The 27,492-nt window shown below is 38.5% G+C and overlaps 1 protein-coding gene across 2 annotated transcripts in view; it reads right to left on the bottom strand.

The window, feature by feature from the left end:
- The window catches only part of CTSC (cathepsin C), a 37,481-nt gene extending 10,239 nt beyond the window's left edge, over window positions 1–27,242 (bottom strand). Inside the window, exons 1-4 of one of the 2 annotated variants that reach the window (XM_042904148.1) lie at window positions 26,962–27,242; window positions 24,998–25,143; window positions 6,682–6,848; window positions 2,209–2,364 (exon numbers count right to left, since the gene is read on the bottom strand). In XM_042904148.1, the coding sequence (XP_042760082.1) occupies window positions 2,209–2,364; window positions 6,682–6,848; window positions 24,998–25,143; window positions 26,962–27,133 (641 nt within the window). In that variant the 5' untranslated portion in view covers window positions 27,134–27,242. Of the gene's footprint in view, window positions 1–2,208; window positions 2,365–6,681; window positions 6,849–14,419; window positions 16,537–18,861; window positions 18,947–24,997; window positions 25,144–26,961 lie in introns of those variants that run through there. The other variant, XM_042904149.1, reaches the window with a different exon arrangement.
- Between the last annotated feature and the right edge of the window lie 250 nt (window positions 27,243–27,492).

Raw genomic sequence — 27,492 nt, 5'->3', positions numbered from 1 at the left:
AAGATGGGTATAATCATACCTACCTCAAACAATTACTATAAAATAATTCAAATATGGTAATGATTACCAAGTGCTTAGAACAGCTCCTATCTCTGCAAATCCTTAGTAGATTAAGCTCTTATGATAACTCCCATCATCATCATCACCCATGCCATTAAGAGGATTAAATATGATGTGGATACCTTTATTTAAGCGATTGTCTGGCACAAAGCAGGCACTCAGGTGTTAACTTCCTTCTTCCTACCATGCTATAAGGCAGAGTATTTGCCTGTCAATGCACAAACAAAACTAAAAGAATGTGACAACAGAAGCTCGATGATGTGAAAATGAAGAGCGAAAGCCATTTGTGAGACAGGGAAGAATTACAAACATTATAGGTGCAGCACACATTTTGGGCTCTTAATCATTTGGGTCTAGATTCTTTAACTTTGGTGAAAGCTCTGACCTCAGGGAGATGACCATAACCAATACTTTTTCTATACTTTCAGCAGTTTCAATGACTCCCTGAACCTCAAGTTAAGGATCTGAGAGTTTCTATTATGTCACTGGATTCTTAGAACTAATTTATATACAAAAATGCTACTGAAAACCAGGCAGCCAGACCACAATGTCTGCTTCAGAATTTTCCATTTCACTCAATTCCATCTCCTATCTCTAAACTTCTATGGAGCCGTAGCCACAGAAGTAGTGCTTCATAAAGCTAGCCCTTCTTTAAAACAAAGGTGGTTGGGTGGAGAGACAGAAGTGCCAAACACAAAAGAGTTCCTGAGAAACATGGCCCATGGCACATGGCAAAGGAATTGTGTCTGAGGCTCAGATGCTCAAACCTCTTTCTCGTGCCCCTTTGGATTTTTACTCAACAGTTCTCACTTCTTGTCTCACACGCACACAATATAGCTCCTTCACTTTCTCAAACCTGGATACAACATGCTCTCTTCCCTAATTTCCACTCACCAGAGTCTCATGGGCTGGAAATTCCTTAGAATACACTTTGAGAAATACTGTAGGAGAGTCTTTTGAGAAAGGGGCAGGATTATCAGAGAATGCTATCAGTTAGATAGGAAAAATCTCTACCCAGAGTCATAACTGAAAAATGTCAGAGTATTAGGATTATTAGTCTGCAAATGAAAAAAATCAGAAACGCATTTTAGTTAATTAATTAGTGGCCCGTTCAAACAAAACCTGAACCAAAACTCTATAGAGATTAATAAGGAAATAATCACTGTATTCTCTGAAAATTGGAAAATGTTTTTATGTACCAAGGAAAAATTACCTACACAATTTACTGAGTCCCATTGACTCCTTATTGGTTTCCAGTTCTCTGCCCTTTGGTGAGATCAATTTCTCCTCAACAAGGTATGGCATCCCCGGAATAACCTTGGTCATTTAACAAATGTTTAGGGACTATATATTCTGATAGATCCACCTATAGCTTTGAGGAAATTTTTTAAAATCTACCAAATTTCTAATATAAATTCATTTTCTTAAAGTAAGAAAAATATGCCATGGAAGTGTCACTCCTGGCTGGGAGAAGTAGAGGTACGCTGATAAATAAGGAGCAATTTTCTTTTTGCTGGACCTGATAATAGGGAGTGTTGAGATTTTTACAGTGACAAATCTGACAGTTCCTGAGGCAAGATGAGGGATATCTGAAACAAAGAGTGGCATGAATGGAGTTAGCTTGACAGCAAAGTTTTCAGTAACTGTGTGTCTTATTTTCTGAAAGCAGATCAGGATACTGAATATAGGCACAAATTTAAAAGGCTTGGGTTAACCAGGTTAAGTTTATTTATTAGATAATAGGTAGTAACACAATCATAGCTGGGTACAGGAAGATGAAGCTGGTATTTTAAAGAATGTCTAAGAATGGGGACCAGGAGAAAAGAAACCAAAGAGATGGGACTAGAGAGACAGGAGGTGGGAGGCTGATCCATAATGCAGCAGAGAAATGACAAAACCCTAAGCTGGCATGCAGAAAATGGCCAGAGAACGATGGCGGCGGCAGATGCTGTGAAAGCAACAGCCATAAATAGGACTCAGAGCACTAGGATGTATGTGAAAAGGAGAGAGAGAGAGATGGTCAGAAAAAAAGATAATGTAACAAACTGGAATGAGCAACAACATGGTGGGCAAACCAGGGAGAGCAGGTTGGAGGGGAGAGTGGCATTAAAATATCTTTATTAGCGATAAACAGATATGCTTTATTACCTTGGGATTCTTCGGCTGTGACCACCACCTCTCCTAATCATCTCTCTCAGTGTGAGAGTCTCATATTCCATGTATGTGGTTGCAGTCCAAGACTTCTGAATGGCATTGATTGCTTTCACAAAGTCATGATTATATTGGTAGAGCCTATTAGAATAGCTGACAACAAAAATACGACAGTCTCAGTTATCCTCTTTACAGATGTAATTAGACTTCATTAAAGTAGGCATCCTTATACTCTGGGCCTAAGTGGAAAGTGGAATAATATTTTAGGAAGGCAATTTTTTTTTTCTTTTTTTTTTTGGTAAGGCAACTGAACCACTTTATTCAAATCTTCAAAATAATCTTTATTTTACATTTTTAGTATAAAAATCAGTAAGTTAAATGCACCACAGTTTAAAAAGAGCCATAACACTGAGTTTCCATAATAGTCAATGATAGTCCAGCATCACACAAAGAGAACACAAAATTTAGATAAACTGAAATTATCAGATAAAATAAAATCCAATTTCAGAAAACAAAAACCAAACTACTAGGATTCCTGAAATACTCAATGAAATTTCACTAGACTCAAGTCATTGTCTTGTATCATATTCAGAGTATGAGCCTATTAATCCAGTTCAAGAATTTTTGGGAGCCATTAGTAACCGCATCAGACACTCTAACAATAAATGTAACCAATTTTTGATCTGAAAAATCCCCTTAATTTGACTCTAACGTCATCAGGCTTCTGAAATATATCCTAGTCCTTACCCGTCATATTTTAAACAAACTGTTGTTTATAGCAGTTTGTGTTAATAGCTTTTGTTCAAATAGAGCTGTATTTCTGGCACCAAAGCAAATTTGAGTTTGTTCATATACGAAGACACGACCTATAAGGAAGGTCCAAAAAGTACCCTTCACTTTTGCCTGAGGGAAAGCACATGTATACCAAGAGTCTAGAACTGGAATGTCTCGTATAAAATAAAAGTTCAAGTTAACAAAGATCTATGTGTAAGGATGTTTGATGAAACACTTTTATAATACTGATAGATTATAAATAACCTAAATAAATGTTCTAAGATAAAGCATTGATTAACAATGGTACTTCATTGACTATGAGTTTATTCAGTAAAAATGTACAGGAGATTATTTACTGCGTGAAAATTAAAGGATATCTCACTAAAATAGTCTGGAGGTTTGGCAAGGGGAGCTCTCATGCCCTACCACTCTTCATCAATGGCAAATCCAACAGGAAGATAAGGATCTTGCCAGTGGATACAACTTTACTATCCCATCAGAAGGAAGAAAGGCTTACCTCCTCCCCTGGGAAGGCCCAGCCAATGAGAGGGAGCCGCACCTCAGCCAATGAGAAGCCACTATACTTCCAACTCCCAGTTTCCTGCATGACTGTTTTGTTTATCATAACCTTCCCAGTTCCCTCCTATCCTCTATAAAAGAGCTTGCTTCCCTTGCTCTGCACACTTGTGTACGGTTTCTGCCATAGCTTGCTGGTCACAGTTGCAATTCTCTGCTATTCCCAAATAAAATCACCTTTTGCTGGTAAAATAACTGTCAGTTTTATTTTTAATGTTAGCAAGTGATACGGAAGAGTATTCGCACGGTATATAAATAAAAAGGCAGGATATCAAATAAGTTTATACAGAATCAACCAATTTTTGTGAAAATATACTTATAGTATAAATACATTTTTAAAATGCCAAGGGGTGCCTGGGTGACTCAGTCAGTTAAGTGTCTGGCTCTTAATTTAGGGTCAGGTCATGATCTCATACTTTTTGGGTTCTGTGCTGGCAGTGGAGCCTGCTTGGGATTCTCTCTTTCCCTCTCTCTGCCCCTTCCCCACGTGCTCTCTCACACTCTCTCTCTCAGAATAAATAAATTTTAAAAAGTAAAAAATAAAAGGCCAAAACTTGTTATCTCTGAGTGGCAACACAGAATCACTACCTTGCCCCACCCGCTACAAGTTTTACAATGCACCTTTATAACTTTGTAAAAATAATAAAAAAAAGGAGATGACAGCATAAACTGTATATAATGTACATATAGCATGGCAAACATTATAACATAGGAGGCAAAAAATTTTTTTTTACATATGGACGTTAGGTTTACATCCTTGTTATTCAAATGTGGTTCTTGAACCCAATATTAGCAGCCACACCTGAAAGCCCATTAGACATGCAGATTCCAAGTATCCAATCCAGACCACCAAAATCAGAAACAACATTTTAACAATATTCCCAGGTGATTCACAATAACATTAAATTTGAGAAGCACTGGTTTCCCTGATCTCAAATGCTTGGGTATGGATATGGATACAGATATAAATAAATCTAATACACAGAGAATATGCTTACAAAGCAAAAAAACTGGAGAAGTTGATTAGTCATACAATACAAACATGTATCAAACCTATGTTCCAGGTACTAGGATTACGGATAATTATTTCTACTTAAGAAGATTCTGTCACTGAAGTGTGACTCATTATCCAAGACTTCCCAATTATGCAAAGCAAGACACACCTAATTTGAGTAACATCTAGGCATGTTGTGAACTTTTCTTTCCCTTTTTATTTAGGTGTTCACAGAGGAATTATTTTGACATAGTCAAAGAAACTGGGAGCACTGAAAATAATAAGAAAAATGTGCAACTACTTTGATAATCATGTGTATACATGTTTTTATCAAAGCTCTTTCCTTCTTGCAAAGTGTGAAACCAGAGAGTTATGATTATTAAATAGATTTTAAAACTTCCTGTATCTGGTTTCTGACAACACTAACAAAATAAAAACAAGTTACGGTTGTTTGTTTCTTTAGATACGAGGGTAAATTTTAAATTGTAAAGGTCTATTTTGAAGTGTTTTCCACTGGTGGGAGTCACTGTTGACTCTCAGGTATTCAAGAAGCAGTAAGTTAGTCCTGCTTTTCTTGCTTTATCCTAGCAACACATCAGACAGGGACATGTGCACTATACTAATGACAAGGTAGGTCTTAAACACTATTATTTTCAGTGTTTAAGATCCAAGGAAATTAAAAATAATGTAGTTTACTATGGGATAACAGATCATTAAGAGCTGAAAGAGACCTTAAAGATCTCTTTAAGCATAGAGCAGAAGACCTTAAGGTCTTAAGCAGAAGACCTTAAAGCATAGTCCCAAATGCTTTTACAGGTGAAGCGGAATAGGTTCTGAGCATGCCAGTGAGTAGCTTCTTCATTAAGTGGGACAATGTTTAAAATACCAAAAAGAGCACATTAGTACACAGCACATCCCAAGTGGGAGAGTGAAAAGTGAACAGTTTAATAAGAAAAGTGTTGCTCAAGGATCAAGTCAAGCAAAGTAATTTAAAAGCTAAATTCAAAATGGAGAGGATGCATTAGTCTAGATCTTTATGAGTACTTTCCCAGACAAGTGCAACTTGTCCTCTTTAAACTCCTGTCCCCATTGTCTCTACCTCAGAACCACATCCCCAACTTCTCTACTGTAGGATCACTCACTGCCCATGTGGCCTGGCCTGGGAAAATTTATTCATGGGTACTTTTAGTGGATTTCACAACTAAATAAAACAGAAAAGGCTGCTACCAATAATACCCCTTTATCTTTTCCTTCCAAATAACTAAAGTCTGAAATCTCTCATTTGTGTGGTTCACAGTTACTTAACCTGGACCTTGCTTAACAAAAACTTTAACTGCGTATTGTAAGTTGAATTGTGTCTTCCCAAAATTCATAGGTTCAAGTCTAACTTCCTCGGAAAGTGATTTGGAGACAGGACCTTTAACAGGGAAATTACAGAAACATGAGGTCCTATCAGTGGTCCCAAACCCAATATGACTGGTGCACTCAGGAAAAAAAGAGATTAGGAAACAAACTGAGGGGTGACATGTAAGGACACAGTGAGAAGGTGGCTGTGTGCAAGCCAGGGACACAGGCTTCACAAGAAACCAAGCCGGCTGACATGGTGGATCTTGGACTACTGGCCTCCAGAACTGTGAGAAAAGAAATTTTTGTTGCTTAAGCCACTCAGTCTGTGACACTTGGTTTCGGCAGCCCCAGCAAACTAATACACTGCTACATCACTACTAAGAACTGTCAGTTCAGTTACTCACTGCCCTTGTTTAAAAGTTATGTTCAATTAGTATCACCTATGATTTGTTGCAACATAAACATTGGCATGTACAAGTGTTAAGCAATCACATGGCAATGATAAACCGCTCTTTTCTTTCTTTGGCACTGCAATTCGATGGTCCTTCATATAAATTTTCTTGAAAGCCATCAGTGGTCCATTACTCTTGGAAAAAATATTTTCTTCTCTCCGTTCCATTACTCAACATGTTTTTCCAGTTAGGTTTTATATAATATGGCCTATGTTTCTATGTTAAATAAATTGTGTATCATCAAAATAATGTTTTCCAAGAATTAACATAGACGCATCCTTCTACATACTATAAAACTAAATGTATTTTTCCCTTGTAACAACTCACTTTTCCGGGAGACTCTCAAGGTGTGCTGTGTTCACATTCACATTCTCAGAGGTACTTCCCACCTTGGTTCCCGTGAAGCAAGCCCAGTTCCGGCCCAGCACATCGTGCACCCATCCAGGCATGGTCTCCTGGCAGTAACTGGTTACCTTGCCGCACTCTTCTTCATACTGCAACCAAGTAAGGGAAGGAAACGTCAAGCCAATGGATCTGTGCTCATCTGTCAGGTCCCTTTTCCCGGCTCCCATTCACAGTCCTTTCATCTTGGGAACCAGCCTCTGCCAACCAAAAGAAAAAATTCACCCTGAGAGGTTACATTCTGAGAATTACTCTACAAAAGGAGGAGAAATAAACTTTTCTATGATTGCAGGAACTGACTGCCAAAAACAAAATTTGCATAACAAAACATTTCTGGGAATGAAAATCAGGGGGAAAAAACCTAACATTTTTAGAGCATCTGCCCCATGGCAGGCATTTTACAATAGTTTCCTCATGTAGTCCTCGCTAAGCCAATGGGGAAAGAGCCTTCAATAAGCCCATTTTACCAGCAAGTAAGTGGAGGCTCGGCTGAGAGAGGGTACGTAGCTCCTAAAATAACAGAGCAGTTACACGGCAGAAATAAATTTCTGTTCAATCTGTCAGACTATACTTTTCTACTCAAAGAAGATGTACTCCAGCAAACTACAAAAATAAAGGATGAAAAATTTCCATAGAACTAAACAAAATCCTTTTTCCTGTCAACCTCACAATTTATTAGGATAATCTGATTACGGGGGAGAAAAGTAACCTGATTATTAATATTCTCTCCATTATATTTCATTAATATGGCCCCTTGTCCTATTCCAATGTTAATACTGAACACCTATAATGTGATAGATCTAGGATTTGAACTCAAATACATAGGTTCCTGAGCTTACAAACCCTCATGTTATAACATCTCCTCATGGAGAAGGAAAGCCCAGAATGTGGGAGGAAGAAAGGGAAAATTCATGCTAAATTTCAATGAGGAGGGTCTTGGGCACAATTTCAGGCACTGACTTACTGGAACAAAAGCACAGAAGCAGTCAGATGACACATAAACAAATTGCCAGCTGTCAGCTGAATTGCAATACTTTTCTTTCGAAAAGTACATAGTAGGTTATTTTTGACTCACAGGCTATAGTTTGCGAACTCCTAACATAACAGGTATCACTTTACCTGTGTGCAGGGGTTGGCAAACTTCTTTTCTAAAGCCAGAGAAATAACATTTGAAGGCTTGCTAACTATAAGGCCTCTGTCAAAACCACTCAACTCTGCCACCGCAATATAAAAGTTGTATAGGAAACAAAGAAATGAATGAAGTAGACTGTGTGCCAGTAGAACTTTATTTACAAGACCAGGCCCAAGGTTTGCAACCCCTGCGTTTAGAGGAATGCATGCGCTAAACTATACCTAAAGGTAGAATTACCTTTGCATCAGACTCTCTCTGAATTCAAATCATATTTACGAATGGAGTTAAAAATGCTTGGCCTTAGAATCCAAAAAACTAGATTTGAACCTTGGGATTCACCACCCACTCAGCTATACAACACAGGATAACTGAGTATGGACTACTCACATAGATTTATACTCTGCATCCGTATTGGTGGTTCATGATATTGTGAAACCTGTCTATCCACAGCTGGCTAAGCATGTCTTCACCTGTGTGAGTTCAGCTTCCTGCTCATGTCCCTGCTAAAGCCCCAACTCAGGATGAGAAACACTGAAACAAAGGCCATAGAATATGACCAAGCTGCAACATTAGAGGGTGTGTTGTGTAAAAAGATCAGTAAAATTTATATTTATTAAAATCAAAACTACATGCAACTACTATTTTTATAGATCAAAAACACACTAATATTGGTACCTCATTTGATGGAATCTAAACCCCTTAGCATTCTTTTCAGTGTCTCTTTGGCATAGGCTCTTGATCGTGTTCCATTCTCTGCAGTGTGGTGGTCAGATAGGCCAGGTGGGGTTAAGCCAAGGCTCCCCCACCTCTGCCATTTCAGAAAGCAGTCTGACAAGACTTTAAAGAGTTCTTGAAATGTACCTTACAAAATTTGTCAGATACACATAAATGAAAAAAAAATACTACACGTAGGAAGACACTCATTGCAACAGAAAAGTTAAAACCAAGAACTGTGTCCTAAATGTTCATGTATAAAAATAAAGGAGTATTATACAGCATTTTAAATGATAAATGTGAGTTCTATAGGACAGACGGCTGCCTGCTTCTATGAATGTAGTTTTATTGAACACGGCCAGGACCACTTGTGCACATATGGTCTATGGCTGCCTCCATACTACAGCAGCAGAACTGAGTAGACACCTTAGAATACCTAAGGCCCACAAAGCCAGAAATGTTTACTACCTGACCTTATAAGAAAAAGTTTATCGACCTCTGTAGAAAACCTATGTTAAGAAAAAAAATTACAAGATAGTACTTAAGTTGAATACAAATGCAAAGAAGTTTCAAAAATGGAAATAAAAGGCAAAATCAGTCTCTGGGTAGAATCTCCTTGTTTATAAAATGAGGACTGCTATATACAATTATTCACTTTAAAAAATATTCTTGGGGTGCCTGGGTGGCTCCATCGGCTAAGTGTCCAAGTTTGGCTCAGGTCATGATCTCATGGTGAGTTTGAGCCCCACAGGGAGCTGTCTGCTGTCAGCACAGAGCCTATTTCAGATCATCCCCCTCTCTCTCTGCCCCTATCCCACTTGTGCACACGCATGTGACATCTTTCTCGAAAATGAATCAACATTAAAAAAAATAAATTAAAAAATTTCCTAAGAATGAAACTCATAGCCTACAAAGTCCTGGAAGAGGACGCCTAGGAGAGATGGTCAAGGTGTTGTTAGAGGCTGTTAACACTCATCTGTTTTGGAATTACTATTACACTTGAAAAAAATTATTTATAGAACTTACTGTGTATTTTGCTAAGGTCTTTCATTTATTTATCAAATATTTATTGGCCACCTATTTCTCAGGCATCAGTGCAAGGTACTAGGCACACACACATAAATGCATTGATGTGGCCCTAGCCCTTAAGAGGTTCACAATTCAATGAAAGAAACAAATAATTCATTACAACATCATGTGGTTCAAGAAGCTAACCATGCTGGAGAAGCCCGGGAAACTTCCCCATCTAGGCAGAATTTAGATCACAGATGAAATAACTTTCCCCTAATACCAAAAGAGTTAGGGGCATTCAAGTGAGAAGAACTGGGCCCCATGTTTTTCAGTGTGGTTTTGCTCACCTGGTTGGCACAAATGAGTCATAGTTACAAGCATCATGTCTACCACCAAATGAACTTTCCCTGTGATGGGAAGGCTGACTTGTTATTTTGATAGAAGGGGAAAAAATTCACCAAAGCATGACTGATTTTGCTGAAGTTTCTTACCACATTTATTTAAGGACTCTGTATTTTTTATCAACATTATGGAACTATAGCACCTTATCAGTTCACATTTCGATAAATATCTTACCCATCACTCATAAATCTTCTAAGTTCAAGGAAACCGAGATAATATAGTCTCAGGGGACAAAATAAGAAAAGTAGTCAAACTAGAATTTATAAAACCAAGGGCTCTTCCCAATACCACACACCACTTCATATACTCTGTCTTTTCACAAAGAGCTAGAGAAGTAAACATACTAGCCAACTCCAAAAACAGAGAGGAGATACCGAGAAACCATGCAGCAAAGAGTTTCCATCTGTATCATTCGAGCCTCACAATGATTCCTTGGGATAATAGGCATCACTCTTTTCATAAAGAAAAAAAAATTACATGCTTTGCAAAGTAAATGGAGAAAAGAGAATTCAAACATGGGTTCACAAGTTATAGGATCATTACTTTATTCACTGTTTCCTTTAAAAAAAAAAAAAGTTGGAGAAGATTAACAGACTCTCAAGAGTAAAGTCCAAATTGCTGTCCACAGCCCTGTAAGGGCCACTTACATTCTCTAGCAACTCTAATGGTCATTTTCTAATTCAATCTTTTTACCTTTTTTTTGCCAAGGTTTTTTGATGGGGAGCAAAGGTCACAGACATGCTCTTCAGGCTGGACTTCCTAGAGTATATCCAGCTCTGACATTAACTGTGTGATCCTAAGCAGATTACTTATCTTTTCTGCACCCTCATCTATAAGATCAGGATGATAGTAGACTCCACCTCATATACTCTGTTTTACATATATTGACTCATTTCACTTTCACAGCAGCTTATGAGGTTGTTCTCGCCTCAAAAAAAAAAAAAAAGGCACTGTGAGAATAGGATTGTTTATTCAGGAAGTAGGAAACTGGCATTAGGAAGCAATTAGTTATGGAATGAGTGAATAAATGAATAAGAGAAAGAACAACAAATGCCAAGTCCTCTTTAGCAATAACACAAGAAACTCAGAAAAGATACGAAGTTTGTAATTAATTGAAGTGCAGTGCTTCTAAGATATCACAGAGACCCTGAAATTACCTTATAAAAGGTAGGACAGGGTTGTAATACCCTGTAATCTGTGCAGGATTCAGTAGAAGAAGCATTGAGCACTCTAGAAGCCGACTAGTCAGTACCTTACACCTTGAAAGGACCACATGCTGTTCATGTTATTTTCTTGATTTGAACGTTCTCACGGTATCGGTCATTTTTGCTATTGTGAAATAGTTCTTATGTGATTCTGACATTATTACCAATTAAGAAGCTGAAGTTTTGGCCACACTATCCAGCTTGAAATATAGCCAAAGTATTTTTAAGGGTTTTCATTTATTTCATTTATATAAACATCAGTGTCCGAATACTGTCTTGCACAGATGGTGTAACTTAAGTTTCCATTCATTCTTGCCAATTTCAACAGATAATTTCATAAAATGTAAATTCCACACACTAGCATTTAGGTTTAGAAAACTACTAGGATTTACTAGCTATCCATTTGCTTCTTCAAAATTACCCAGGGTCGCCAAACATTCTCAAACCCCTCTTCAAGTTCCCACTCATTTCATCAACTATCATTACTGTTACCTATTTAACCAATTGAAAAAGAACAGGTTGGGATATTTTAGAACTTAAGTTTAAAATCACTTTGTTCCATGGTTTCCCTGATTAATATACTTGGCAAATATTTGAATACTTAACTTTTATGTAATGCACTGGCTATCAGAAATAGGCAGTCTTGTAAAAGGGCTTTGCCCTTTAAATCCTGTTCTGCCACTTATAATTTATGTAACCTTCAGCAAACCACAACTAAGGAGCCCCAATTTCTTCACCTGATAGTGGGAATGATACCTACAACACTGGACACCTTTGAAGGATAAAGATGACATTGTAACTTTGATGAGTTTAAAAAGTTAGGAACATGAAACAAGAAACAGTAGAAGTATGATTATCTGTTACCGCGGGGGATACAGAAGTTGTTTTAAGACTGTAACTATGCCATCAAAGAACTTAAAACACTAAGCCCAATCTGTCAGCTGAACAGTTGATACTGGCTGTCAACCAGTGGTTTCCAAAATGAGATGAAAGATGATCCACTAGAATATTGGGAAAAACATTTTTTTTTCACATTTGTAATTATATACAAATAAAATTGAGAAACAACTTCCACTGTTCTTTAATTTACAAAGCAACCGATGCCACCGCTCAGTGTCAAGGTCAGAAGTTCACCTGCCAGGCACAGTGTGCTACACATGTGATGGTTAAGACACAGGATGTCCTTTTTACATGGGCCTGCTTACACTGATTTCTGTACCTAGCTGATTTAATGAAGCTAATTTTCACAAAGTGGCTTAAAATACTTGCAGAGAAACCCGAATTTGCAAATACTAATATAAGCAGACATAAGAAAACTGACAAAGCTTACCTTTGCCCTGTTCCTGGTAGAAGTTGTCGGGCAAATACAAGTTTCTGAAATCAGATGTTTTCCAATGGTTCCATCACAGCAGTGTTCAGTTTTTAATCTTAGTTACCAATAAAACACGTCTCACTTAAAATCTGTCTAGCTACACTTGTGGTGAGCATGGCGTAACAGAGAGCTGTCGAATCGGACACTATCAGAACACTGTGTTAGCTCTACCCCAATTTAAAAAAAATAGTCCATTAAACTGTCACCACCCCTAATACCCAACAGCACTTCCAGACTTTACTAAACCTGTGATACTTTCATACTTTTAATAAAATGGATCAAAACTACTAACATCTTTTAAAGATTTTAATTAGAAAATTGTGCTTCCAAATGTGGAAAACTTTCAGTAGTGAAAATTATAGGTAACAGATTCTTATGATAATGAAGCATGCTTTTTGTATTATTTTCAAAGAATATCATCATGGAATATATTTTGGCAAAACCCATTTTTGTGACAAATATTTAATCATTTAATATTACCTCATGTGTTTGATAGCAAACATCAGTACAGCAGTACACGGATATAATGTTTTAAATGTACCTTTACACACTGTGGAATACATGACAAAAAATTTGGAGAACCAGGTCTTATCCATCAAGATCATTCAACATTTCAGGAAAAGACACCTGGCATGAAGCTCAATGATTTAATGGTAAAGCATATATGCAGAGATAGTACATTTCCAGCAATACTAAATAACAAAACATGTTTACTTGAATTCTGCCCTGTTTCCTGTATATAGATTAACTGCTTTCATTTGCTGTCAGGTCTGGAGTGTAAAAAGCATCAACAAAAGAGAACAAGGCACATTTTTACTAAGTTGTTATTTTCCCAGACCTACCCAAGAGTACCACATATTTCCTCAGAAAAAAAAAACAAACTCCCCTCTGCCGGCTTCAAGGATTAGCTCTAGCTTTCTACCTAAGATTTAACCATTTGTTTAAAAAGTTGAATTTCAATGAATTTTGAAACTGCCAAGAAATCATTAGTGGTTGTAACCAAATACCTTCCAGGATTTTACTGAGGTAAAGACAGATTTGCATGTGGAAGTGAGTTCATTTATTTCCAGTGCTTAAAACACATTCAGGTTAAACCAAAATATAGGTTCTAGAATTAGTTAAAATAGCAATTTATCATTCAATACAGTTGTCAAAATCTCTTGGCTCATTCCTCACTTCCTCACTCATAAATTTTTAAACTGGGAGATTTGAACAAATCTGAGAGTTCACCTAATCTAACCTTTGGCTGGTGTCTCTCCATGTACCGAAATGGGGGAAGGAACAGGACAGCACACAGCACTCCAGGCTGTGCGGAATCTGCCATAATAAAGCTATCTACCCTGACAGCTAACTTAGTTTTTAGTAATTCTCAAAGTTACAACTTTACTGTTTTTAACTTTGAGCCCTATCTCGGTTTTTCTAGTCTCATACAAAAATTAAAACGTAAATAAATGAACAGAATAAAATCTAAAATCCTCCACTGTTTTCTACCACGCCAATTCAACAAATATGGCCTGAGGGTCCACTACAGACTCTTAAGTACATAAAGGTAACAATATACCCAGAAACATGTCAATAAAACAAGACAATACAATGATATATTATTCAATTTTCTTTCTTCTACATTTATTGAAGGCCTATTATTTATCATGCATCACATTATACAAAGGGAATAAAATGCTTAGTAGTACAGAGTTGATCCCTGCCCTCAGAGTTTAAAGATCAGAGAAGACAAACAATTGTGACAGAAAATGCAAAGCGGTATTATTTTAGGACACCTGCTAACACAAGTATCTGTAATTTTGTACCTACCAAGTCTTCTTTTCCATTAGCAAAACATTTAGATGCAAAGTTTCTCAGAGAAATAGGAAAAAAAAACAATAAAAAACAACTTTCGTAGAGGTGGTTTTAAATTCCATATTAAATACATTCTTATACACATTAGCTGCTTTGTCACTTTACATCCTGAAAATTAGTTTGAAAAATGCAACTCTTTTAGAACCCTGGAGACAGGTAACCTGATATGTATTTTTAGGGCACAGAACCAGAAATATAAACATAGCATCATTTCTGATTGTGCTCCTAGAATACAAAAGAATTACATCTATGTAAGCTAATATTACTTGTGAAAAGTCTTTGAAAAGACAAGAGAAGTGTGGTCAGTTTTCCAAACACTTATAAAGTTCTATGTAATCAGGTTCTGAAGATACACAGGTTGACATACAGCTTTTCAGTCTGGAAGAAGACACACTATCAAATCACTCCATTACAGCAGTTAATGCAGAATTACCTGAGCAGAGGTAACTGCAAGCACGATGTGAACCAAAACAATGGCAGTTTTCCCACCAATGGAGAGAGCTAGGGAAGGTCTCACAGAGGTGGCATCAAGGCCCCGGGTAATGAATTATCAGGTCCAGAGGTAGGATGGAAAAAAGTATCCAGGTAGAAGTAGTCGGGTATACAGTTACTTCACCTTTCTAAGACATAACCTTTCCAGAATAGCAGACCAGTTGCCACTCAGAGGTCATAAAAAGTTCTCTGAACCAATAACATGATAAAAATCTGGTATCTAGAGATTCTTCCATTCAAGCACAGATACAAGAGAAAAGCCCTCCAGAAAATAGGGACTAGGTATGGTTCCAAATTTTCAACTTACTGAGGCTGATATTCATCAATTCTGAACAACTGAGCAGGAAACTAGTCCACTGTTTAGCAGGAAAGAGCTAAAAGATAGCAATCAATAAGAACAACAGTGTAATTAAGAGAAGTCAACTAGGCAATGTTACTTAATGTGATGTTTTTCAGAACCTTCCTTTCTAAGAACACAAAAGGAGAGAAGGTAAGTTTTCATCTTGAATGAAAGGACCCTGGTTTAGGAAAGAAAGAGAATAGCCTAATTTGGTAAGGAAACATAAGCTGTAAACCATTTCAAAAGAAGCCAATGCAATGCGTATTTCATCCCATTAAACATTCATGATGCTTATGAATTGGGAGTCTCCAGAAAAAAAATCCACTGAAATGTCTGTCACTTAAGTACCATTATTTCTTTTATCCTTTAGCCCCAGGGAGGTCCTTAGGCTTGAAAGGCTAGCCCTTGTCATTTTACAATTGGATGCACAGTAAGAGACTAATTTTCCCTATCTGTAAAATGAAGCTAGTAATATCTACTTCATAACATCTTGTAAGGCAATATATGTCAAGTTCTTAGTACAAAACTGGGACCTAATCAAAAAAACAGACAAAAAAATGTATTAATCACCCCATCTTTCTGGCTAGGGTATACAGGCCTATGATCTACAAAGATACCCTTCAGTGGTTTGACTTATCTCAGAAACCTGTCCCCCAAACATGTCTTCTGTAGAATGATCTTTCTACCCTTTACATCTGTGCATCTCAAGATATCCTGAAGCATTAATTTCTCCTTACAATGGGTCCTGTGGTTCATCAAGATAATTAAAGAAAGAAAGGCACACAAGAAGATAATTTAACTGGGAATAAAATTTGCACTATGAACAAAATACAACACAAAATTCAAATCCTAATGAGTTTGGAAAAATCATTTCAATAGAAGAATATTCAAAAGGGAAAAACTCGAGTTTCATATAGTTCCTTTCATTCAAAGGTTGAATGGTGAAGCCACCTAAGACTTCCAGATGTCTTTCTTTTTCCTGTGTAGTCTGGTTGTTCACATTTCAAAATGGCGGTTGCTGCTTTCCAGGGAAATGGTTCAGGAGGGCAGCTGCCTTGGAGGTAGGTCACCAGGACTCCTCAGCATTTTACATGCACAGAAAGACTCCAGAAGGGGAATGTAGTTGCTAGAGGCCTCGGCTAGCTGTTAGAGGTAAGAAGGTCCACGGCTGCATGCTGCTCTGCCTCTTAGCCCCAAAGTCTGCTTTTTGGTTGTTGTTTTAAAAGAGCCCCTCAACAGATGCTCTATTTAATAACTAAAAGACAATAAAAACTAGAGTTACAAGCCAACCAGAATCAGATGGTCTCTTAAGAATGTTTAATCATATTAATTTCTTTTCAGAAAAAAAAAAGAAAACCCCCCCAAAAAAAAACAAAAAAAAAACAGTGCTACTATTTGAAATGCTGGTAAATCTTAATGCTATTTAAGACATTCACAAAAGCTGCCATTCTCCAAAGCTGAAAGCTTAAGCAACATGTATCATGCATGCAGCCAACATGCTCAAGAAGCACATGCAAAGGCATTTGAAATCAACTACCACTGTATGAATCTAATATAATTTTGAAATATACTTAAAAGAAACAGGCCAATCCAGCAACCTAGATAGATAGGTTACCATGCATTCCTTACGAAACCTAAATGCAGGCTTAACGCTGCTTTGATCTGTATTTCCAGGTATTTATCCCTCTATTTATCCCACTTACTAAGAGCAAACACTAAGGGGGTTTATCTTTTAATAGAGGCATTCCTTAATTATTGGGAAGAGTGAGAGTTTTAAGACAGAATTTTGTCAACTGCATTCTGAAGATACCTTATTTTTTGTGAGGAAAAAAACGGGTAGCTTATTTTGGGCAAGTTTCCTATTTTGTCTTCCTCCAAAGCTACCACCATCCACTCTATAAAAGATCCTGAGATTCTGAAAGGGAAACTACACAATGTATACTTATTCAACTACCAGGAATTCAGGGAAAAAAGAGCTTATTAATTTCAGCTCTAATTTTCACTTTGATCTGTTAATAGTGGCTGCCTAGAACAACCTCTGAAGTTTAACAAGATACACTGACAAGTGATGAGTAAGCCTACCCAGCACATGTGTGGGGCACTAGGGGTCTGTTAACAGTTTGGAAAACGCTGATACAGGATAAAGCTATGGAAATTTCAACACTTATCCCAGTTCCCTTTTTCATAGCTCTTTTTTACTTAGGAGCTAAGTAAAGGAAGTAGGGAAAGAGGAAGGGGGAAATAATATTGTGTTAAAATGCAAGGAATGGTAGGGCATCTGGCTGGCTCAGTCAGTACAGCATGTGACTCTTGATCTCAGGGTTGAAGGTTCGAGCCCCATTTTGGGTGTAGAGATTAGTTAAAAATAAAATTTAAAAAAAAAATGCAAGGAACAGTTAAGTCCCTATCAACGTTACTCTCTAACCACCCTTTTTCCATAAAAAGTTTTTTAATTTTTTTAATGTTTATTTATTTTTGAGAGACAGAGAGAGACAGAGTGTGAGTGGGGGAGGGGCAGAGAGAGAGAGAGAGAGAGAGAGAGAGAGAGAGAGAGAGAGAGAGAGACACACAGAATCTGAAGAGGCTCCAGGCTCTCAGCCATCAGCACAGAGCCCGATTTGGGGTTCGAACTCACAAGCCATGAGATAATGACCTGAGCAGAAGTTGGATGCTCAACCAACTGAGCCACCCAGGCGCCCTTTGCATAAAAAGTTTTAAGACCTCTAAATTTATGGACCCAGTGAGAGTAATGATTTAAACATCTTTTTGGGGAGCCTGGGTGATTCAGTCTCTTGAGCATCCAACTTTTGAGTTTGGCTCAGGTCATGATCCCAGGGTTGTAGAATTGAGCTCCATGTCAGGCTCTGTGATGAGCAAGGAACCTGTTTGAGATTCTCTCACTTTCCCTTTGCCCCTCCCCTGCTTGTGCTCACACCGCACACACGTGCACTGTAAAATAAGTTAAGATTAAAATTTTAAAAAACACCTTTTCTAAGTGTGAGAAGAATGTCAAAAGTGCAAAAGACCCTCTTATTTCTAGTCAGTAGTCTCTGTTCTGAGAAGGAGTCAGTTTCAAAAGATGGGTGATGTCTCACAGTGACGAGTGCCAGGCAGATGAATTTCTCTGGAAGAGCCACCCTCTCTACTAGAAAACAGACCTAATATGCCATAGCTTCACATGGTTCCCTCTGGAGTCTTTTTAGGAAAAAAATGAGCAACCTGAGGCAGTGTAACTACTTCAAATAAGTGAAGTGACTGTGAGCTAACTTTTTCTTAACTGGGTCTCTACCTTTTTGGGTTCATGTCTGCTTATGTTATGAGCATCATACTTGTGACAACCAATTCGATGTGTTGCAAACAGAATAAACTAAAGTGAAAGATCACTCACGTAAAATAGTGCAGGCAGGTAAGAAGTAGCAAAGCAAGAAGCAGGCTCAAGCAAGAAATGTATAAGAAAACCCTAATCTCTCCAGTCTTCATCTCCCTTTCCCAGATGAATAAACAAATAGTAATTTGCATAAGCCACCAGGGAGGAGGGAAGCTGGCTCTTTAGTAAGTTAAAAATTTCAGTGGAGCTCACCCAGTTTGTTCCTCAGATGTCTCAAATCATGTACCCTCACAGTTCCCAGCTGCATGAACAACTGACTGATAAAATCAGTGACATCCTATGAAGAGTTCACAATGGTAAACTAAGTCATTATGTTACAATTAAGCATCACCATGAAAAAAAAAACAAAACTAGGCTTGGATTGTTAAAGTTCTGATTCTTTCCATAAAATGAAATACTCAAGAGTAAATCTCAAGTTGTTAAAATTAAAAAAAAAGACAACATCTGGATCTCAGTATGCTAAATCTATACTAAAACAAGTAAATTAGGCTAAAAACAAGTATTCTAAAAGCTAAACTGTTAGATCTTAAAAATGAACCCAGAAAGCACAGTAAAAACAAACAACAAAAACAAACAAACAAACAAAAAAAAAAAATTACAAGATTCCCAAATTCTTAACTGTGGAAACATGATTGACATTTCTGGCTGACGTGACAAGCTTGAAATTTACAAGTCACTAGCACACAAAATGTGCAAATAAATTCCCTGGTATGGATTTCCCAACGTACCACTCTTGTTTCAAGAGCCAACCTGATATAGAAATACCCATGGAAGGGGTGCTTGGGTGGCTTAGTCGGTTAAGCATCTGACTCTTGGTTTTGGCTCAGGTCATGATCTCAGTTCTGTGAGTTTGAGCTTCACATCAAGCCCTATGCGGAGAGTGCAGAGCCTGCTTGAGATTCATTCTTTCTTTCTTTCTTTCCTTCTTTCTTTGTTTCTTTCTTTCTTTCCTTCTCTTTCTTTTTCTCTCTCTCTCTCTCTCTCTCTCTGCCCCTCCCCAGTGGTCTCTCAAAATAAATAAATAAACTTAAAAAAAAAAAAAAAGAAGAAAGAAAGAAAGAACCATGGAAGTCTTTTTTAGCTTCAAGTTCTACCAAGACTAGTGGGTTGCAAACAAAAACACAATTAGAGATCAATAAGGTTTGCTTGCCAGTCCTAAAATAAAATTTTCAGTCAGAAGACTAGTACTAGTTTCTCTTCAACACATCTTCTCCACCCATGAGTGGCTTAATCTTCAAAATGAAGTCTGAGTTCCTGCTCTACTGTTCCTTTTTTGCAGCCTCAGAGAAAGTGAAACGGGAAGCAGGAGAAGGTTAGGAAGCCTTTTTAACTTGAGGATTTTCTTTGGAACTTAGTTTCGCTCATAGGACTTCCTTCCTCTGTGCCATTAGAGAAGATGCGGTACAGAGGAGCTTTACACGTGATGATAAAAAATAAAGTACATAAAAGCATAAAAAAAATCACTTATCCACCCAACACATAGTCAGCCATTATTTAACATCCTGTTTTGTTATATTCTGTTTTCATATAAGAGGTTGGCTGCTTTTGGGGCACCAGAGTGGCTCAGTTGGTTGAGCATCAGACTTGATTTTGGCCCAGGTCGTGAATCCCAGGTCATGGGATTGAGCCCCACATCACACTCTGCACTAAGCATGGGGCAGAGCCTGCTTAAGATATTCTCTCTCTCGCTCTCTCACACACACAAATTAAAAAAAAAAAAAAAAAAAAAAAAAAGAGGTTGGCTGCTTTTGATCTGCAGGTACTTTGAAGGGATACAAATTTGTTGGGCATACCAATTATAAGCCAATGGTAATGCTATTAAATTTGATAACTCTTAGAAACTAGCCTGCAGATAGTTCTGTCATTTACTTTGGCCAGTACACTGCTTTTTTAAAAAACTGAGTATGAATGCCTCTAAGACAGTTTCTATTTTGCCATTGATCTTATTACTCCTTATTGTTTCACATTACAGTCATTTCAAATGCTTAAGTAGCTACCCAGGTGAGCCCTAAATACATCTGAGATTGTAACTCCCCATAATGTTTCAGATAATTGAATGTATGCAGGAAGGGGAGTAGAAAAACATACCTTTTAAGAATATATACCTAGTGCTTCCTATCAAATTCAAACTATCCAGGAATGAAAATTCAGTGTCCAGATTTATTTCCTTCCAAGCTTTTTATCTAGCTTGAAGTCCTATTCAACAACAGATTATCCCCACTTGACTCCCAATTTCTCAAGCAGTTAAAACCAAGGGGGAAAAAGAAAGAGCTTACAAAAACTTAGATTATGAAAAATGCCCACCTTCCAGGTGAGGCTTGAGAACTAAATAAAGCAAATTCCTACCAACAGTAGTGGTATCACAATTGCTTCAAAGTTGGAATGCAGGGAGAATGATGTGGAAGCTGTCGGCTCTACTGGGCTGCGTGGAACAGAGCTAACAATATCCTACATGTATCACCCGTTTAACAAACGCTAACAGCAACAAGAAACAATCTAATGTAAATATGTAATCTAATGAAGGCATATCTGAAAAGGACAAAAGGAAACAAGTGGTAGGGCCTGGTATGAGTCAACATAGAGATCTGGAAATCCAATTGATTTGCAGACTAAGAACATATAGATAGTAGATATTCATGGCAAAAATGTCAGGTATTTCTTTAACAGTGGTAGGTTGAACACTACGTTGTAGTTTACATGAGACACTCTAAATAACAAATACTGCTTACATCTTGATAATTCTACCTTTTCAAAAATAAATTTTCATTTAAAAGATATTTTCTAAGTCTGTAGAATAAATGACCAAAGCTCTGTGACATTAACAGGTTTTTGGTTGGGGTGCTTGGGTGGCTCAGATGGTTAAGCAGCTGACTCCTGATTTCAGTTCAGGTCATTATCTCATGGTTCATGGGATCAAGCCCCATATGGGGCTCTGCACTTACACAGAGCCTGGTTGAGATTCTCTCTCTCGCACTCTCTCTGCCCTTTCCCTGCTCACACATACTTGCTCTCTCCTCCTCTCTCTCAAAATAAACTTAAAAAAAAAAAAAAAAAAAAAGAAATCTTATTGGGCGCCTGGGTGGCTCAGTCGGTTAAGCATCCGACTTCAGCTCAGGTCATGATCTCTCAGTCCGTGAGTTTGAGCCCCGCATCGGGCTCTGTGCTGACAGCTCAGAGCCTGGAGCCTGTTTCAGATTCTGTGTCTCCCTCTCTCTCTCTGCCCCTCCCCTGTTCATGCTCTGTCTCTGTCTCAAAAATAAAAAATAAACAGTAAAAAAAAAAAAATTAAAAAAAAAAAAGAAAAGAAATCTTATTAAAAAAAGACGTTTGCGTTTTTCTTGAGTTAGACACCTAATTTGGTACTTCTGCAGGAAATGCCCTGATACTTATGGTAAAAATCCAGCAAGTTTTTTGTGTTAGCCAGTGTCACCAAAAATATTTGCCTTTCCTATTATCTACAGTCAATTCCACTCTATAATTTTTCTTAAATTTAAAACTCAGCTCCCCATTACTCTGTCACTTGGATTTGCCAAAAGAGCATAGATTCTTTCACTCTGCAAAACATGTTTATCTAGAACTGCTTGATTAGCTTAAGAGAAATTTTAAAACCAAGTATCTTATGTATATTCTACTCTGTTTATTAAAATTATGATCCTATCACAAAACTTAACTATTGACCAGTCAGAGTGACTGATTTTTCAGCAGGAAAACACAGCCCTGATAATGGTTCTGTTTAAAAAAGCACTTCAAAAAATATACTGAAATCAGTTAATGCAAGAACACTCTTCCTTTTCTTGCTCCTAATCAGAGAATGCCATCCAGAAGCCTGTGATTAAGTAGGGGTCTACCCAACAACAGTGTATGTATTGATTCTTCCCACTTGTGGTTAAGTACACTTAAAGCCTTATTTGACTTTATGAAGTGGCTCTCTACTGACCCATGACTTAACATTCTGAGGTTATGGAAAAATACCAAATGTGCTTACACTGTAATTTCAAGGGAAATACAAAAAGGCATTCTGATTCCTCCTCCAGCCACCAGCTGTCCCCTCTGTACCTACCAGCTTTGGACTCTTATTTAAGCTGAGAGCAGACAAACTGATGGAAAAATATTAATAAAAGGAAACTGCTCAGATCTATTTCTGGTTATGGCTCAGGCAATTAAATGCTGACTTTAGAAGTTTGCCCAACAGTTTCTCCCATTCTACAGAAGGTAAGAAAGAAAACTTTTCTAAGCCAAATGGGTAAAACTATTTTACTTACTCATCTATTTGTATGCAACTTCCCAACTTACACTTCAACCTCCTATTTCTCAAGTGAATTCCACTTCATGGATTCATTTTCAGTATTTAAACAAATTACCAACTAAGTGTCTACTAAGTGTCAGGCAAAAAAGGACAAGGGGGAGGCGGGTAGAGTACATAGTCAACAACTAGCTTGAATAGGTCTTTCCTTGTACATCAATTCCATAGGCAAATGGTTCTCACCTAAAAGGCAAAGAACTTTTGAAGGGCTATAGCAGAGTACTGACAAGGAGTCTGCAAAGCCCTAGGCTCATCAATAAGCAGATCAAGAATTATATTCAGAATGAATTATGCTTACCACCTATGTATCACAATTTTAAAAATTCATATAGATACTATTTTTTTAAATACATAGTATCCAGGGGTGATATTAAAACGTTTCATAAATGGTCAAGCATGGGTTCCAACTAAAAAACATGACCAGCTGGCTCTCAACTGGATAGATCAGAAAGGATAGATCAGTTCTCACTGAGTATCAAACCAGCTAATACAGGCGAGGGGGATAATTTTTTCCTCTTGGTCTCTCTTCCCTTTTTTCATGTTAAAGAGGGATTCTCAAGGTTAAGGAAAAAAAAAAAAGGAAAGTTGTTATTCTAAGAAATATACTTGGCTCAGATGTAGCACCATATCCCAGTGATTAAATCACAAGCCAGGTTAGAAAAATCACAATAAATTCAGAGGTGACTCTTTTGTTAGTCCCCTGTCTTTCATCATCCTAAACAGATTCATTCCCCACTTTCCCACAGATCCCTGTAATTGGCCAACTCTTACCAGATGTTCCAAAAGTTGTAAACCCTACTCCATGCAAGTCTGTTTTTGTTTATACTCTATTTATAGTAAGAAACAGCGAGTCTCAGGCTTGTGTCCTCAATTCACTTACAGCAGTTAATACTCTGCCAACAGGAAAAGTTCCAACTTCAGAAAGTTATCTGGGATGGACTGAAATCTGTGCTAAATAAGCTATTATACCTCAGCATATGTATGCAACGGGAAGCCAGGTGTTAAAATACAAGAACGGACAATGCTTCTTCCCCAGTGAAAGAAGAACACAGGTTGGACTGGCGGAGCTACATTTTACTTCAGCCCAAGGCATAACTCACGCTCTCTATCTCTTTGTCTCAGCTCACTAAAGGGAGTTATTCACATTAATACATCTATTACATTATAACACAGATGGTCCTGGACTTTACGGTGGTCCAACTTACCATCTTTGGTAAGCTACACACATACATATGGTGTAAAAGCTATACACGTTCAGTAGAAACCGGACGTTGAATTTTGATTTTTTCCTAGGCTAGCACTATGCAGTAGGAAACATTCCTGTGATGCTGAACAGTAGCAGTCAGCCCCATGATCACAAGGGTGGACCAGTGATACACTTACAACCATTCTGTTTCTCCCTTTTATTACAGTATTCAATTAATTCAATGAAATAGTCAACACACTATAAAATAGACTGTGTTAGATGATTTTGCTAGAGGCCAATTTAGGTGTTCTGAGCATGTTCAAGGTAGGGCAGGCTAAGCCATGATGTCTGATAGGAATGAAACACATTTTCCATTTACAATGGGTGTATTGCGACATAACCCATCCATCATTATTAAGTTGAGGAATGTGTCATCAATTTCTCAGAGTCAACAAGCAATGGTAGGATAGGATAATAATTCCAAGAAAAAGAAATTTATAATGCCCATATCTTTCCTACACATTCAGTACAGAGCCAAGTGACTAAGGCAACATTTAAAAGTAAAGGTGTAGTAATAAATAAATTTAGTCATACTTACCGAAATGTAAATTTCAATACAGATGGGTTGTACATATTCAAATATAGCTCTTTTTTTTTAATTTACTGAATTCACAATTTTAAATAAAGAGGCAAAATTACACCATCTAATATCTCTTGGGAAAAATGGTGTCAATTATGGTTATCTTCTTAATCTAAAATTAAAATTCTGAGAGTCTTATTAGAAGAAGCTTCAGATATCAAATCACTGAAAATACAAATACATTCCCAACAAAACTAACCTTAAAAAAGGCAAACCACTTGTAGTCATTCAACACAATCTCAAAGCCTTGATTGTAAATGATGGTAAAATGGCCGGCATTGCCAAAATCATCATATGCTGTATCCAACTTCTTAAGGTGCACCACTACCTTTTTTTCTGGTGGTCCTAAAAATAAATAAATAAATAATAATGCACAACAGAGGAAAATTATTTGGACTGCAAATGGCAGGGAAATCTCTAGAATTTCCATTATTTTTAAGCTGCTTTCCTTTCATGCCACTGGATTTGGACCAGTCTGGCTTGTGAAGATATCAGAGTCTCCATCCTGTACACTCCCACAGGTGTCTCGGGAAAACCAGTGAAGTGAAGGCTCAAAAGACAGAAATATGTCCAGTGGCCCACCAGGCAGAGACTCCCCCAAAAGTACAGCCCTACCTTCCCAGAGCATCGAAACACTGAAGAAAAAGAGGAATAGGGATGTTTCAAATGACAGCCCAAAATGGGTAGAATACGAAATGGTAGTCAAAAAATGGAAAATACAAAATATAAAAGATCTGCTATCATATCACAAGGACAAAGGAAATGATCTCTTTAGGGAAGAAATGGGGTATCTTTCTCAATGGCTCTAGCAGTTCAGAACCTCATAATCTGAATCCTTCCACGCTATTAGGCAAACTCAAGGTTTCTATCCTATAAAGCTAGTTTGTGCCAATAGGAACTAAGCTTTCAACCTTCAGAAGATAAGAGCTCGGATCTACATGTGTCTTTACTAGATTAAAGTCAAAGGCACGATTTATAAGCAGAGGTTGTCTGAAAGGGTTCTACTGTGTCCATCTGGGGGTTTCACACTTTAGTTTTTCCACGTTTCAGATGAATACTCTGAAAGAGGAGGCTGCATGTGACAGAACAGTTCTCCTTCTGCTTCGGACCTTCAAATTCAACTTTTAAAACAGAAGGTGGTTATAATGCCCAGGACTACAAAATGCCACACAGTCATCTGGAGTTGGAATAGTTGAATAGGTCTGTTTTAGTAACAAATGACCTGGCAATCTTTTCCTGCTGAGACAAGGAAATTGAGGCAGAGAGCTTCCCTCACTCTGCACATGCCACAGGGTGGTAAGGGTTTGGGCAGAACAAGAGTGCCTCTTTTGACAGAGATTGTGTGTTTTTTCTTCTCCCTTCTCTAAATTCTTTGTCCTCAGGGTAGCTATGTTCTCTGAGGACATATGAAATATCCCAGTGTGTTCTAACACGAGACATTTCTTTCAGAGGTTTCCATAAGCCAGACTTTGTGCTTGGCTCTGGACATTCCCAAATATAATCACTGACTAAAGAGTTATTTCCAAAAAAAAAAAAAGACGACGAAGAAGAAGTAGAAAGTAAAAAAGAATGAATGGGCCGGGGGGGCGGGGGGGGGGAGTACTTTTATCTACCTCCCTGCAATACACGAAAAAGCGGAGCCAATACCGAAAGTTTTCTCGGACTAGTAGCTTCAACACACGTGTAAGTCAAAAACTCTGGGCAAAAAAAAAAAGGCTCTTTCCCACAAGCTAACAAAAGGAAAAAAACTTTTTTGCTATTTTCTCCAGTATTCGAGCTTATTTTTCATGGGCACAGCTTTATAAAAATATGCAGATTGGGCAGGGAGATCCTAAGATTGCACGGTCTCAACTCTCTTCCAAATCAAATAAACCAAAACCCAAAAACTAAAAAGGGGAAAAAAAGTTCTCGAAAAAGTGTTTAGGCCCCGGGAATAGCTAAGGAAACGTGCAATTAGAAGTTCTCAGCCGCTCAGCTTGGACTTCTCGGCCCTGGAGCGGGAAAAGGCACCCCAAGGGGCCTCAAGTCCATCCTGGCTTCCACTAGCACCGGCCTCGGGTCTCCGCGCTCCGCGTGGACGCTGCGGGCAGAGAGCTCGGGAAGGCAAGGAAGGAGTCCCGGGCCAAAGCGGGAAGGGGGAGAGGCCGGGGCGCCGCGGCTTACCCATAACCGAGCAGTTGACTTCGCTCTGAGAACCAAGGGGGCCCACCTGGAAGACCCAGGTGCCCAGCAGGTCAGGGTAGGTGCAGTTGGCAGGTGTGTCGCAGTACGCGGGGCCAGCGACGGCGAGGAGCAGTAGGAGGGCGGCGAGCAGCGACTGGGGCCTGGGACCCATGCTGGCGGGGCCCCAAAGGGGAGGAGAAGGACGAAGTCGTCCCTGAAGAGCAGAGGGCTCACAGCGAGGCGATCAGCACAGCGCGCGCCTTAAAATAGCCTGAGCTGCCGGAAACCCACGGCCTGCAAGGGGCGGAGGCGGGGTCTGGGGCCCCAGGGGCGGGGGGAGGGGCGCTCGGGCGCAGTAACGTGCTCCCGGGTGCGCGCAGCTCCGCACCTGGCCGCAGCTCCACCGGAACCTGGCTTGAACCTGCAGACAGGGTCTATTACCATGGGACGTCTCCAAAGAGGAGTTAAGAGCCACAGTGACTTTGTTCCATGAGAAGTAACCCCGGGGGGGGGGGGGGGGGGGGGGGGGGA

Source organism: Panthera leo, chromosome D1 (genome assembly GCF_018350215.1).
Source record: "Panthera leo isolate Ple1 chromosome D1, P.leo_Ple1_pat1.1, whole genome shotgun sequence".
Classification (NCBI taxonomy): Eukaryota; Metazoa; Chordata; class Mammalia; order Carnivora; family Felidae; genus Panthera; species Panthera leo.
This window is presented reverse-complemented; position numbering and strand designations above follow the sequence as displayed.